The sequence below is a fragment of the Eptesicus fuscus genome, chromosome 10 (assembly GCF_027574615.1).
Source record: "Eptesicus fuscus isolate TK198812 chromosome 10, DD_ASM_mEF_20220401, whole genome shotgun sequence".
NCBI lineage: Eukaryota > Metazoa > Chordata > Mammalia > Chiroptera > Vespertilionidae > Eptesicus > Eptesicus fuscus.
Window position 1 is genome coordinate 54,316,201 of NC_072482.1, and position 16,689 is coordinate 54,332,889.

General features: G+C 43.2%; 1 protein-coding gene across 1 annotated transcript in view; it reads right to left on the reverse strand.

Moving 5' to 3' along the window:
- SIM1 (SIM bHLH transcription factor 1) overlaps positions 1-16,689 on the reverse strand; it is a 65,311-nt gene that overhangs the window by 35,911 nt on the left and 12,711 nt on the right. The window contains exons 3-8 of the mRNA XM_008153374.3: positions 16,288-16,377; positions 15,673-15,781; positions 15,451-15,536; positions 14,532-14,731; positions 14,196-14,302; positions 13,388-13,535 (exon numbers count right to left, since the gene is read on the reverse strand). Coding sequence (XP_008151596.1) covers positions 13,388-13,535; positions 14,196-14,302; positions 14,532-14,731; positions 15,451-15,536; positions 15,673-15,781; positions 16,288-16,377 — 740 coding nt within the window. The remainder of the gene's footprint in view (positions 1-13,387; positions 13,536-14,195; positions 14,303-14,531; positions 14,732-15,450; positions 15,537-15,672; positions 15,782-16,287; positions 16,378-16,689) is intronic.

The window sequence follows — 16,689 nt, forward strand, 5'->3', positions numbered from 1 at the left end:
CACACTTTTCCCACCAGCTGACCTCACTGCATATGTTTCACTAAACTACTCCCATTCCTACCAAACTGCTTGCTTCCTCTCAGCCTCCTTTTGGGCACCCCCTGTTCTATAAACCCCATAACACTGGAGAGCCACAGGGCTTGGTCTTCAGGCTGCTTCTCTATTAACACCCATGCTCTAATGATTTCATCCATTCTACTGACTCTAGATTCCATAAGCTGAGGACCCCCAGTCTCCAGCCCAGACCTCCCTTCTCCACAGACACCCAAATCCAGCCATCTACCTGAAACATCCACTCTGATAAAAGACAGGCATCTCAAACTAAACATTCCTAATTGCTGCCCCTACCTACAAATCTGTTCCTTTCCACCAATCATCTAAGTTGCTCAGGCTAGAAACCTAGGTGCTATTCTTGACTCCTCTTTTTTTCACAACTCATATCTAATCCAACTGCAAACTGCAATTGTCTATCTTCAAACTATATCCTCAATCTGACCTTTCATTACCTCCCTCTTTCAAGCCATTATCTTCTCTCACCTAGGCAATTACAATCATTTCCCAACTGGTCTCCTTGCCTCTACCCTCCACCATCCTCAAAGCCTATCCTTCCTACCAGCCAGATAATCTCTTCATAGCTTAAATTAGCTGATGCCATGCCTTTACTCAGAACTCTCCAATGGCTTCCCAAAGCCTTAAGACCCAACATGACGACAAAAAATGGAACTCCCATTTGACCCAGTGATCCCACTTCTAGGAATATATACCAAGAAACTAGAAACACCAATCAGAAAGGATATATGCACCCTATGTTCATAGCAGCACATTTTACAATAGCTAAGATTTGGAAAAGCCTAAGTGCCCTCATCAGAGGAGTGGATTAAAAAAACTGTGGTACATCTACACAATGGAATATTACGCTGCAGTATAAAAGGAATTCTTACCATTTGCAACAGCATGGATGTTAACTGGAGAACATTATGCTAAGCGAAATAAGCCAGTCATAGAAAGATAAATATCACATGATCTCACTCATTTATGGAATATAATGAACAACATAAACTGATGAACAAAAACAGATCCAGAGACAGAGAAGCATCTATCAGACCATCAAACCTCAGAGGGAAGGTAGGGGAGGGTGGGGGTAAGGGGGAAAGATCAACCAAAGGACTTGTATACATGCATATAAGCCTAACCAATGGACTCAGACACCAGGGGGGTGAGGGCATGAGGGGGGGGGGGGGGCAATGGGGCGGTAAGGACACACATGTAATACCTTAATCAATAAAGAAAAAAAAAATTTTTAAAGACACATGATCTGACTCACTTATCCTAACATCATCACCTTTCATTCTTCCCCTGCCTTTCTCTGCTTCAGCTGCAGTGACCTTCTCTGTTCATCAACTTGCCAGGTTGGTTTCTATCTCAGGGCTTTGCACATGCTTCCCACTGGCAGGAATGTTCTCCCTGCAGGACTCAACATAGCTGCCTTCCTCCCTTCATTCGGGAATCTTCAGAGTCCTTCCCTAAACACTCTCACCTGTTTGTCCTGCTTTTTTCCCCTTTCATTCCCTAGCATTATGTGATATATTTGTTTATAAGTACTATCTATTTTTTCCCACTAAAATTTATGCTCCATCAGGGAAGGGATCGTGTCTATCTTGACCACACCATAGCCCTGGCACAGAGAAGGCACTGGGGAAACACTTGCTGAGCAAATGAAAGAGCCATCATGTTTGACATAGAGATAAATACACTCTGCAACATTTCTTACCATCCTCTTAATTATAGCAACAGAAATTAAGCTGATTCTAATGATAGAAATTTGTTTATAATGAAGGTCCCATTGAGTTGACAGAGAAGAGGCACAAACAGAAAAGATATTATATTGTAAAATGCCATGTAGTGGCTCTAAATATTTTCCTCTGGTTTTCAATTAGCCCTCACAATAAAATGGCACCCTGCATTTGTTATTCCTTTAACTGCTTTAATTGGAGGAATAAAATTGACACCCACTCTGCCCTCTTTCTCCTGGGCTTCAGCCTTCCAGCATTCCTGAGCTGTAATCCTGTGGGGGTCCATTACCCAAAGCCAGAACAACAAATACTTCACTTTGTCAGGGCTGTAGTAAGAGTTCAACAGCTAATGGAAATGCTGTGACTTCCAACACTATTAGTCTCTTAACAGCGTATAAAAATTAAAATGAAAAGCCTTGTGTTGCATTTGGTTAGTTCTGGGGGGAAAAAAAAAAAAAGAAAAAAGAGCTGCTCTTTTCCTGTCATCTATTTGGACACCAATAGCAATTAATGGGAGTGTTGAAAGAAGTAAACCTCATGGGTTCTCACCTTCAGCAACCAGAACACATTACAATCATCCCAAGTACAAAGAGTGAAATGAATGGCTGAAGAGCAACAAGCTACAACCCCATGAAAATGCTTACAACCAAGGATTCTATTTTTGTAATGGTTTTCAGTGGGAGGCAAGAAACAGCACATTCTCAGATTGCATTAGCAGAGAATGTTACTATTCTCTGAGAGATGTAAAAAGTGGCAAGGGACTTGGGTTTAAAAGTACAAACACAGAGAGAATCCCACCTTAATGGGTACCATTATGACATCCAGTTCAATAAAATGAGGCTGTTTTCACAGTCTGGCCAGCCGCCTATATTAGCACAGCTTTACTGATGTGGATACAACAAATTCTGTTTGAACAAGAAATCCCCAAGAAAAAAAAGATCCTTTCACGGGCTCTATCCAGTTAGCAATCAATCAAAGGGAAAAAATCCTTCTAGTAAAGACAGCAGCTCCCATTTGAATCCTGGTGAAATATTAGATGTTCTGAATAAAACGTTCTATTTGTGGTGCTTACCAATGGCTGTTTTGTGAAAATGTCATAACTTGATGACTAAACTGGTGAAGGGGAGATAGGGTCGGGCCTGGGTGAGTATATCACATGCCCACTGACGAGGTTCTGAGTATGCTCCAACTGTGAAGCAACCGAGTCATCTTGTAGAGACCCCATATTGGACAAGAGAGTAAACTATTACAGACCTTTGCAAAATCTCTGCAAAATGTCACATTACTTCCTAAATATTTGGTGGAACTACATGAAATTGCCAATATTGGGCTATGGACATTGAAGTCTGGGCTCTGGATTGGTATGTGCACTCATTAGCTGTGCTGTATTGGCTAAGTCTCTTGGACTCGCTGAGCCTCTGGCACAAAGTAGCAACCCTTCAAATGTGAGTCCCTCTTACTCCCCAACCTAAGTATGGCAATGAGCAGAGGACCTTCCCACCCCTCCTTCAGCTTGGAGCTGACAATCATCTTGCAGTATCTCCAGGGCACAGCAGCCATGCCTGGGAAATACCCCTTATTTTAAAAATAAAAAAATAAAAAACCTTAAAATAATTAGCAACATTTAAAAATATAATAAATCCACAAAAACTTTTGAATCTAGATTAATTCTTCAATTTAAAAATTTGCTGAGATTCATAATACTGTTAGAAGTCAACCCCCAAAATATGTAAAATTCCCATTCAACACAGAAAAAAAAAAATCACTCGAGCATAACACTCTCTCTCTGGCTGAGGTAATGAGATACACAGGACCTGGCCCAGACACTGTTGTCCTTGTGAGCATTAGACTCTTTAGCCTGCAGCCAGGTACTGTACTGCCAATCATGATCTCCCTAACACACACACATACACACAGGTATACACACCCAGGGGTTTAGCTCCTCCCACTAACTCCACCCCCTCCCCACCATCTAAATGGAGGGAAGTGTGACCACACCTGGAAGCTTATTCCCCAGGAGTGACCCAGGCGGTGCTAAGCCACTTCACACCCTCTTCTTTCTAATTGTGGATGGAAACTTTTACTTCGAGGAAGGGATCTCAGTCCCAAGCAAGCCTACAGGGAAATCAAACAAGGACTCACCTTACACTTGTGCTTATTTCTTCTTCCTGCAGATACTATCTTATTCGTTTTGATGTCCCCAGAATTTGGCACATGGTGTGACCCATGACAGGTGCTCAATAAACCATTTATGGATGCTGAAAGACCTACCAGTCCTAGTCAACTGAAGAAGGATCTAGCAGTCATTTCCAATGTAGCAGAATCATTCCTGATTTCTCATTCACAGGCCTTTCTAAGGCTCATAGATTCCCGCCTCCAGTCCAAAGACACAGATATTGATTTTTGTGTTTATTGGCAAGCTAGAAATTATTTTATTTCATTTCACTGAAATAACCACCCTAATAATTTACATTTACTTGATGTTACTTTGTGTTAGGCACAGTGCCAAGAACCTCACACATTATATTTAATGTTCCCAAAGTCTCTGTGAGGAAGATGTTACCATTACCTGCATTTCAGGGTTTAAAAAAGCAAAACAAAAACAGAGACAACGAAGGTAAGCAATTTGCCCAGTCACAGAGCCAGTGAGTGGCAGCAATAGGATTTGAACAGGCAATAGACCCAAAGCCCAAGCTTTTAACTAATATGCTATGTTGCCTAATAAAATGTAGTGAGATCTCATTTCATAACACATTTTTCAAATACCTTGTAATACCGCCCTGTGTTAATCAGGGTTTCAAACAGCTCACTAACAAGCCTAGGCTGCATCATATCCTAATAACAGTAGGATTATGGTGTCAAACACAGCACCAGGGAGACCTCTGGTCCTACAAATCTGGAACCAGCTGTGTATGTACTTTGCACCTCCCTCTCCTTCAATCTGGTCCTAACGTATACCTCACATTTGCTTTCTACAAATAATTTTTAAAATACAACCATCATACATGTGGTATCACTGTATATTCATATCAATAGATTTTTACATTTAATTCAGATGCATGGGGATGCAGCCATAACCAGTCCATGCAGAGGAACAGGGAATGCATGCAAGGCTCCAATTGAACACCATCAAAAATAGCAGCATTGCATATTCTACTCACTTTATATTATAATTACTGACATTGGTAAACTTGACAAAACACTGATTCCAACTAAATTAACCTTAGAAATCTGACAGATGCTTAGTTTCTTAGAACCTTCTTTTCCCAGTAAAGCACCAGGCCTTTGGTAAAGGCTGGCTTACCTCACTCCCAGCAGAAATCTCAGCTCCCTTTAGAGTACACAATGACAGCTGGGAAACACAGGGTGAGCTTAACCCAACTGTGGAAACCACCACACACAAAAACCACAATGCTTATAGGTGTGTGTGTTGAGAGACTGACAATGAGGGAGAAAATAAACATTTAAATTTGTGGATTTGAGGATATAGAAATTCAAGTAAAAGAAGGAATTATTCATCCTCTTCCAAAATATTTCATTTGACATCACATAATTGGCAAGTGCTAATAGTTAAGATACTTTGAGCACTCACTTTCTGGCAGGTATAATGTAATCTCCTCCTCAAACCTTAAAAATTGAGCACAAATGTCCCCATTTCACAGATGGGGAAAAAGAGGGTCAAAGGAATGGAGCTGAGCTCAACATCTCACAGCTATGGCACAGCAAAGCATATTCAAACCCGGATCTGTCTGACACCAAAGCCTATGCCTTTTCCTTGCAGGTTTATTTGCATGATACTGTGGGGTTTTCTAAAGACAGAATCTTGATCCTACTGCAATATAACTTCCAGAGTAAAAGTCACAGATGGTAAACAGATGGTCCAGACTCAGCCAGACATTCCTCCTCATCCCCCTCAGCCCTGCCATCACCACGGACCACCTCTCTCCCCTACCACCTCCCTGGACCTCGGAACGCCTGAGGCAGGGGAAAGGAAGTAGTGAGAATTTACTCCTTCAGACTAGGCAGGATGTTAAATTCCTCCATTGATAGGCACTCAGGTATTTTCAGGTGTCATCTAAACTCCACCAATCCTTTCTACAACCAATCTTTTCGGCTTAAGCACAGACACCAGCACTTCAACCCAAATGAATTTTCTTTCACCACCTGCTTATCTGGAAAGATGTCACAAGCCAATGAGAACAGGGAACAGAGAGGAGGAAAGCACTGGAGAAGGAGCAGCCTTTTACTCAATTATCAAGATAGGCATTACCCACTACATGCACGCGCGTGCGCGCGCACACACACACACACCTGTACTAAACATAAAAGGGTGTTTGCCCCATGAATAGACCAAGTCAAAAACATGCTTTTCTAGAGTTCAAGGAAAGCCACATTGGAATTTGTCCATCCAGGCACAAGAACACGTATGGACCCTGCCTTCAAATTAAGGTAATGATCCATGATTTTCCATGATGTGACTCAAAGATCAGAAGACTTTCCCTTCCAACAGCTGGGCTAAGAGGAAGCCAGAGATGAGTGATCAGGCTGGTCATTTAGCACACACCAAGTGGCCTCCACCCAGAACTAAAGCAGAGGTCCTGTGAGTCAGCGCCCTCCAGATCGGAACAACAAAGGAAGAAGTGGAGGCCCCAGAGGCCTGGGGAGGGGAAAGCCGCAGAGGAGCAACCTTGCCAAAGGACCAGAGGATGACACACCTACCCAGAGCATGTGGGATGTAGGGAAGCTCTCTATCCCCAGGCCCTGAACAGAGTCCCCAGGGGACAACCTCACTAGCCGTTCTCCATCAAAAGCAGAAAGGGGCCAATTCTGCAGCCCCAACCACACATACGGACACACTTCATCTGGGAAATGATCCACTGTCACAAGAGGTAATTTGTGCCTAATCTGACCAAAAAAAAAAAAAAATTGACATGGTTTGCCAATCTACTGACATTTGTTTTAACACATTTGTTTAAAGAAAAACATAGAGTATTAAATCTGGTTGCAAAAATAAAATTATTCGCAATAATGTATCTGTGTAATCTAAAGGAAAACAATTCAGTAAAAAACCTAAAATTTTTGCAGGCCACATTTTTTTCTTACTAAATGAAAATGTCCTTAGTGATACATAAAGGAAAAAAATATTTATTCTTACTTGACTATCACTGAGAAAATAGCTTAGCTAAATGTAAACCACTAAATTGTCAATATCTGTATATACTTGTGAAGCAGCAACACAGAGGCAGCTTTTTTATCTTCCATTATAAGATTAAATGAGAGCTTACCCAGACGTTGGGTGGACTGAACCCTATAGACCTTAGTCACTTAAACTCATCCCTCTCTCCATACATTTTCTCCCCTACATTTATCCCTGACTCCCACCTCCAGACAGAGAATCTCCCATACAATAGCAGTTGACACCCTAGGCTTTAATCCTAGTTTCACGAATTACTAGGCATATCTGACTTCAGTTTCCTCACCTAGAAAAATGGGAGATGTGATCCCTGCCCAAACCACCCTACAGAACTGTCAAAGGAGCAAATTAAGTAACAAATGTGAAAATACTTTGAAAGAAATATATATGTGGCATTTGTAAAAAAGAAAAAGTACAAAGTTTGAGCTCAAATAATGAATTCAAAACTAAATACAGACTATTTTGATGTAAAAAATTGTAAGTGTATGGGGATAAGATTATTTGAATGAGTACTAGTATTATGTACTGTAAAACAGACTAAACCTCCCAGCTCTTTCTTTTAATGAAGTGTTTGGTAGTTATAAAATTGCTATTAATTACTATTAATGGTTTTGGTTGTTATAAATTACTATTAATACAAATGTGTCTTCAATTTGTTCCTATAATGATTCAGTTACATCTGAAAAGGACAACTGCAGCTTTGATGTTCAATATTATCATAATAAAGGTCAAACACAATTAAGGATTAAATCTAATTTATGGGTATACATTTGTTCATGATTATTATTTTTAATGATCAAAAAATTAAATCTATGCAACATGAGCTCCATAGATTCAAGGCACGAGAGTAAATTATTTTATATTTTGCTGTACTTGCTAAGTCAAAAGGTGCTTTACTTGATATTATTTATAATATAAAAGAGTGGTTTTGCCAACCAGGAAAATAAAATATATTTCTGCAACTATACATATTTTTGGTCAAATTTTTTAAAAGATTTTCTAAAATTTCTTAGTAGTAATAACAATAATATCACTGGACATTTACATTAATTAAAATATTTTTAAATGCCAAATGAACTCAGCACTATTACATTGAAAGAACAAACTAATATGAGTATAGCTTAATGTTTGTTGCTTTATGATAAGAATATGTAAGGTTTATATTCACAGAATTTGTTAATACTTAATACCCTTTTAATTGTGAAAATTACAATGGTTTTTTGCAAAGAAAAACAAAAATTATGAGATCTGAAATAATTACAATGTAGAGACTTTTGTTTTTTTCTTTTACATGAAAGAAGTATGTCTCCTTTGGCATTTGCCCTAACTTTTCAAATTCAAAAGGGTTATTTAGTAGAAAGCAAATATTATATAGACCACTAATATAAATTGTCTCTATTCTATTCTTTGCAACACTGAAATAGAAATTTTAATTCAGAAAATTACTTCCTTCTCTGTGATCAGTGAATCACTCTAAAACAGTATGAGATTACAATTGTGTTCCATCCTAAACTTAGAAAATAAACAAGCAGAGAGTGTTTATTTTTACCAACCAGAAAATGATTGAAGATATTAAATCTGTCTGATTCCAAAATTAACAAATCACTCTTGAAATCTTCTCTCTCTCTTTTACTTTTCAGGCAGAATATCAGAATTGTATTAGCTTATAATTCTCCTTAGGAGAATTCACTAAAGTTTACTTTATCCTATCACTACAGGAGACCTCTCGCAAAATATCATCTATCAATCAGCCTAATTGAGGTCATATATCAGTGAGTACTTAATGAATTACAGTGGCAGATTGTTTTTAATGGCATCAATAAATGCTCTCATGTTTATTTTTTCAAACTTCTACATACAAGTGTCCTCATAAACAGTACAGGACTGTAGGAAAATATATCCTAAGAAACCTGAAGCACCAATCAGAAAGAATGTATGCACTGCTGTTTATAGTAGCACAATTTACAATAGCTAAGATATGGAAACAGCCCAAGTGCCCATCAGTAGATGAGTAGATAAAAAAGCTGTGGTACATTTATACCATGGAAAACTATGCAGCAGTTTAAAAAAAAAAAAAAGAATCGCTTACCCTTTGAGACAACTGGAGAGTATCATGCTAAGTGAAATAAGTCAGTCAAAGAAAGACAAAATCACATGATCGCACACATATGTGGAATCTAAGTAACAAAATAAACTGATGAACAGAGGGGGTCCAGAGACATGGAAGCATGGAATAGAGCGCGGAATCTCAGAAGAAAGTTGGAGGAGGGTTAGTTGGATGGGAGGTAATCATATATGCATAATCCATGGACACAGACAATAGGGAGCTGAAGGCCTGGGGGGTGGGGGGGGGGGGGGCAGGGGCAGGCTGGAGGGAATCAATGGGGGGAAAAAGGGGGACATACGTAATACTTTCAACAATAAAGAATGATAAAAAATATAAATAAATTAGATGAATTTTTTCACAAGGAATTGATGTGTTTAAAATAGAAAAAGAAGAAGAAGAAGTGTGGCTGGCGTGGGTCAGTGATTGAGCGTTGACCTATGAACCAGGAGGTCATGGTTCAATTCCTGGTCAGGGCATATGCCAGGTCGTGGGCTTGATCCCCAGTGTGGGGTGTGCAGGAGGCAGCAGATCAATGATTCTCTCTCATCATTGATGTTTCTATCACTCTCTCTCTCTCCCTTCCTCTATGAAATCAATAAAAATGTATTTTTTAAAAGAAAATTAAAAAGAATAAAGTATCATGATGTTTGTAGCTTACTTTGGAATGATTCTATGGGAGAAAAAATTCACAAACAAATAGACACATATAAGTAGAGAAAAATTTGATACATAAAACAAATATGGTTTATATTATAGATAATGTGTATACAAATATTCATTATACTATTCTTTCAACTTTTTGTATGTTTGAAAAAATTTGTTTAATATTTTAAAAATGTTTAAACCTCATTGGTTTATCTTTAAAAGTATATTTTAAAGTGTTATTTTTAAAACATATAAAGTTTAAAAACACAAAGAGAATCAAGACTTTTCACTTTTCTAGAAATTTCTTTTCATAGCTTATTTGGTGTTTCACATTTTCAATTTTCTTCACACTAAGTAATAATGTTTTCTATCTGAGTTGGAACTAATGTTTACTATTAATTAAACAAACCAAATAAAATATGAATGCAAGAAACTTACTTAGGTTTTACACAGTATGCTTTCCTCTCCATATTATTCTAGACATTCCCCAACATTCATTGTTACTAGACAACTCCATTAACCTATCTTCTTGAAAATAACTAGGGAACAAGGCCTATCATACTTAAGACTTATTTTTCAAAGCCTGTGAGCACCAAAATTTGTAAGATTTTTTTTTCAATGTGGCAAACAAAGCTAATAAGGCATGTTTGTCTTATAGAAAATTACGAACTGGCCAGTGTTTTTCGGTTTGGGGTTTTTAATGGGTTTGAGGGGGTTGTTGGTTTGGTGGGATGGAGGGTTAAGTTTTAATGAAGGCTATAGAAGCCTCAGGGAACCTCAAGGACCCAGAGAAAATCTATGAGAACCTTCAAAATTCAATCATAGTGTCCTACTGCTCTCTTCCCCAGAATTTAAGAACACTAAGATTCTGTATGGTGGTCACACAAAAGCCAGTAAGACATCAGGGCATACACCACCTACCTCTAAAATTCCTATATTTGCTGTTGTAGCTGCTGATTAATACAAGGTTACTAAGTATTTCTATTCATTATTCCTTTTGTTAGATAATGCCGATTAATTTTTCTAGGTATATTTTAATGTATATATGCATAGCCTGGGGACACAGACAATAGTGTGGGGAAGAAGGCCTGGGGTGGGGCAGGGGCTGGGTGGAGGGGGGCAAAGAGGGGGAAAAGTCAGGACTCTGTAATACTGTCAACAATTAAAAAAAAACACACACAATAAATTTAGCATCAGGAATTTAAAATATGGGCTTCTTATAAGAATGTAGCTTCCACCAAAATGTCACACTTTCATTTGACAAATGCTTATTTAAAATTCTACTTTCATGACATGAAAAATCCCTTCAAAATGTATGCTATTAAAATGTCTAAATTTGGAAAACATCTGGTCTGTAAAATTATTTGGGGGGCTTGTGGTTCTTTAAGTACATTGTTTGAGGTAGTGTATTTGGAAAGAATTTACTTATCATTCTCAGGCCTGAGAACTAGCCCTGAAAACAAATGTATGCGGTAGTTCGCTGCTACCATAGAGAATCAATAGTCATCTATTTAATTTGCTAAGACAATGGAAATTAGTAACTTCCAGCCAGATGTGTGATGTACACATCAAACAAACTGCAACCTGTTCATTATGAAAATCCTGTCAACACACACACAGAGCCACTTGATGACATTTTATCTAAGGCAGTTTCCACATTTGCAGCTATAAATATTGTCCTAAGAATTTTTATACAAAGATTTGGAGCTGAGACTCATAAAAGGGTAATCAATTTCAGCTTTTCATCTTGTGTGCCTCTGTGTTTATTTCTATTTTCATTTAGAGGCATAAAACATTCAGAAAAACGTGTGCCCTGCTATTTTTCCTTCTGTAAATCATTTATCCTCATTACATCTTTTTAATCTGATGTAAAGTTGGTAGCCTAATCCTGCAGCTCTGGAGAAGTGTGTAAAGTGAAGAATGACAGAGTCAACAGCAGACAGAAAATACACTTATGCACTGGAAAACAAAACAGAATATTCCAAAATGACTCCAAACATAAATTAAGTTTACCCATTGGGAGGTCTAACTTGCATTCTGATCATTTATATGGGTCTGTGTGACTATATACCCTGCTGTTTGATAAAAAATGATTACTAACCACAGGCACCACCAGAGAACAGAGTGTATGTATAATGCTTGTGATGTCTCAGACATACAAAGCACCTTCTTAAAGAATGTCCATTTCCTTTCCATGGTAAGCAGACATAATTTTTCACTCTTTAATACTTATGCTTCACAGAGTGGCTTATTTTATGAATTATGATTTGCCATTTTCTCTTATGCTTATTTTAATAATATGAAACGCTGCATTCATAAAATGGATGATTTGTTTCATGATACCCAAAATATTACTGTTTTATGCTCTGTATTAAAATACACAGCCTTTGTGCTATTACAAAAACCTAATAGTATTTATGTTAGCACTATTTACTAACATGAAAAAAATAAAACAATTCTTAGTAACCACATTATTCTTAAGTACTGAATTTTCATCTAAACTGAATTCGTTTTCCAAGTCTATTAATTAAATTTTCTTATTAAGCAGGCACAAATTAAATAGCCTTATTGCCAAGCGTAATATTTCCAACTACTACATTTTTAATCGGCAATTGAAAAGAACGTGGAGTGAATCCAGTCCTCACCATCTATAGTCTGATTCCAAAAAGCACCACTTAACCAACTTCCTAATGCCAAGCTCGCATTTCTCCTAAGCACCTGGTGTGTCAACTGGTCCAAAGCAAATAACTCCTGAGGTACCCTAAAATCACAACCTCCACCAAAAAAAAAAAAAAAAAAAGAGGAAGGGCAACTGCACACACAAAGGTTTCTTCATAAAGCCTTCAACCTTTTGACTTTCACAAACATTGTACAGAACGTGCTTTCTTCACCAGCCACCAGCCGCACACCAGACCATGTGATCAGCCCGCAGGGCCACATGAGATTATTGTTTCTGGAAAGAATAATGCTCAGATGCGGCTGCCCCTGGCCGGCCCGCCAGCCGCACCCGCAGGTCGCGCTGCGAGGCGGCCTCCTCGCCCGCCCGGCCGCCCGGCGATGCGGGCCCACAGCGCGGGAGCGGGGCCTGGGCACCCGCCCAGACCTGCAGCATTAGCTGGGCCCTTTGCTTTGCGGAGGTTCAAGTCAGACCCTCCGGGCCACTGAAACCCCCTTTGTGGTCCAGGGGGGGAATCACTCTCTCTGAACTCTTAACTTTGATTGGAGATTCTGGTTAAAATTAAGAACTTCAAACCCAGATTTGAAAAAGTGAAACAGATGTCCAGTTCGTTATCCATAAATGGCTCCGTACGTCCGACCCTTTCCTCTCTCTCTCTCTCTTTCTGCCGCATTAAGTTTTATTTAATGCAGAGTTTCCTTTAAAGGTTAAGAGAGAGAGAGAGAGAGAGAGAGAGAGAGAGAGAGAGAGAGAGCAAATATGGACTGTGGGCGGAAAACTCCTAAATCACAGAACGAAAGGAAGCCTCCTCGTCCAGACGAACGGGCTCGAGCTGCCGCCTCCCAGCGCCGGCGGCCCTGGCGTCCACACCGGTGTCCCCAGGGGACCCCCGTCCCCACTGTCCCGGGGGTGCCCACCCCCTGCACCCTCGTCGCCCGGCGTGGGAGGAGGAGTCCCGGATTTGCACTCACGTGAGAACGTAGTTGACGCTGACGATACAGTGTGGCCTGGACGAACGGCTGTTGTGCACGATGGTCGCATAGCTCTGCACCCAGACCCAGCCGCCCTGCTTCGCCAGGAACCTGTAGTACTTGGTGGTCACCTGCCCCTTCACCAGCACTGGCGGAGACACAGGCAGCGGAGGTGACCCCGCCCGTCCGGGTCGGCCCACACGCAGCCCCCGGCCCGGAGGGCGCGGGTCCCCCGCGGGCACTAACCAGAGTGCGCCCTTCCCAAATTCATGGATCGTCCCGTTAGTTTGCCGGAGCCCCGGGTCCCTCACGATTAGCAAAGAGGGAAACGCTTCCTGTCGGAGGATTCCGCCCCTCCCCCCCATTCGATTTTCTAACCACGCAAAAGGGGTCGGGGCAGCTCACTTCCTAGCTCCCACCGGGAGGTGAGGCCCAAAGCAAAGCAACATCAAACGCTAAGCGCTGCACCGGAGCCACGTGGGCCAGCCTCAGTTCTTCCTCCCGCCCTTTGTGAGGCTGGGGGGCCGAGGGGGGGCATTATATCAATAGGAGAATAAAACCCCTCCCAGGGAGAATTCCGCCAAGAAACTCAGAAATTCCCCCTCGGCCATGTGAGCGCCCTCGGATGCTGGAGAACCGGGATGGGGTCCGTGTTAGAGCAGCCGCTCGCAGGACCTCACCTACCACCCCCACCAGAGCTACCGATGGGCCTCGGGCTGGGGCTTACAGCACGCCCTCCCCCCTCCCCCACCCCTCCTCCTCCCCCGGGGCCTGGCCGGGGCGGAGCGGCCGCCGGGTGGCGCCTTACGCAGGTGGTGGGCGCAGCGCAGGTGGAAGGTGTCGCAGCCGTGCACGTGGTGGTACAGGGTCTTCTCAATCAGGTCCTGGGGCTCATACCCCGTCAGCTCCGCCACTCTGCGGAGAGCAGTCCGGCGGGATGAGCGTGGGGTGCGGGGATGGGCCCCACCCCACACAGCCCCCTGAGACTGGGGTGCCCGCCCTCACCTCGCAGAGCTCCATCAGTCACCCCATCTGCACAATGGGCTCCTAAGACCCACGAGGCGCTCTCCCCGCTGAACAGGGCCGCCCTCCCGCTATGGGGGTGACCCTTGGCCGCCTCTCCCCTCCTCCCCCCGCCTCCCACCTGGAGTCCAGGAAGATGAGCTTCATGTCCAGGCTGGCGCGGAACATGAACATGTTGCTGTGCAGCTTGATCTCCGTGACGGCGCTGGGCGGCAGCGAGTGGCCCACGGCCACCAGGCCCACGTTCTGGTAGCAGCCGTCGAAGGGGGACATGTCCAGGCTGTACTGGCGGATCTTCAGGTAGCCGCTGCAGTGAATGACCTGCGGCGGCCGGTGACAGGGCACGACTCAGCCACGCAGCCAGGAAGCCACCCAGAAAGGTGGGGGAGGGATGAAAACCTCGAGACCCAACTGGACCATAGATGCCCTGTGGGCCACGCCCCCGCGTTCAGGTGTCCCAGGATAGCGGGTCCCCAAGGTGTTTCAAGGAAATGACTGCACTGCCTCACCGAACTTACCTGGGGACTTGCAAAAATGCAGAGAGAGGCCTGGGCCCTCCCTGCCAGCCCTAACGCACCTGAATCTCAAAGCGGATCCCCGGAGCCTGCGTGTTTAATCTCATCAACCAGGAGAACCACAGACTTGAACTAAAGCTCAGTTTCCTAACCTCTCTGGGGGGGTCAGAATCTGACGCCCTGAGTAAACTCCAGGAGCCCCCTGGAGCGATGGACCATGCCTGACGCTTGACACATCCCCAAGACCCATTATGGGCCCCTGATGTGAGAGCCCCAGCAGCCAGGGAGTGAGTATCGGGACCCAGGGAGACTGTCTTCAAGCCTAGTTCCAGGTGTTCACAAAGGTCAACGACCTTGGCGGTGCGCCCCCTCCCAGAGCTGGTTCACCATCCACGCAGGCGGGGAACGCCCTCCTGGGCGGTCCAGACCACAGGGAAGCCCCTCCCATGCCGCACGTGTCCCTGGTCCCGCCCCCTTCCCCTACACCAGGCTAAGTGGCTGGGACCCTCCCTCTCAGCCACGCACCTTGTAGCCACCGCAGGTGAGGCCCGCGTTCCTCTTGGCCAAGACACACTTCATCCTCAGGAAGAAGGAGCGCTCGATCTCGTACTCTGGGAGAGAGGAGCGGAGGGAAGCACAGGACGTGAGACAGGCAGCGCAGCGCCAGGGCCCCTGCCAAGGCTAACTGGGGCAAAGCCACCGGCGGACTGCGATGGGCCCGAGGGTGCAGGCACACCTCTGCCTTACCCTGGACAAAGTGAGAGTGGTAGGGCTGATGGGCCGTGAGAACCGCTGTCATCTCGTCGTGGTCTGCCGGGTGGATGTATTCGTAAATGCTATTCCCGGTCAGTTCTACCTGTAAAGAGGAGGGTATCACCATCTGGGCGTGGTGATGCCACATGCAGGGACTGGAAGATTAGGCCAGGAGGGCCACAGGATTGTGAGGACAGGAGCTAGAACTCTAGAGTCTGCCCTAAGTTCTAATTCTCTGCTGATGCAGCCTAGCTAAGCCTTGGTTTCCTTATCCATGAAAGGAAATAATAGTAGTAGTAGTAGTAGTAGTAGTTCCCTGGCAATATTCTGGTGAAGACATTATGACATAAATATGGAACCTATCTCCCTTGTTATTTGGCTTCTGCTAGGGACTCAAAAAGGTAGCCATTGTTTGGGCTTGGAGTAGAAGCTAAAGGATAAGGGAAGTGGAGAACGGGAGAGATCCAGCCCTCCTGCCAGCTGAGATGTTTCCAGTCCCAGAAATGCACATATAGAACCTTTGGGACAGCCAGCCCCCCCACCCCTCACCTCCTGCCTCCAGCTCTGGCTGTAAGCACTGAAGGCTAGAGTTCTAGACCACTCACCTACCTGAGAAAGACCCAGGTGGACTGAGGCTGTCTCTGAGATGTACATGATCTTTCCATCTGGGGCCACCACAAAGATAAAACCATCCAGGGTCTGGGAAGATAGAAACAGAGTTGAATGGAGAGCGCTCTGGGACACTGGGACAAATTGGGGTTAGGGGGACAGAAGTTAGAGATGCCCAGCCAGAAGTGCAAAGAGACAGAGTAGAGAGGGGATGGCAGGAAATAGGGCATAGAAAACCAACCCCAAGAGTCCCTCTTTTGTTTTTCCCAAATTTGAAAGCATCTGGAAAATGCAGCACACTGGACGAGATTCAGAGGAAGAGATGGAGGAGGCTACTATTCTCTAAGATTCAGGATCCACCAAAATAGACAGAGCAAACCTATCTGTAACATACACACACAA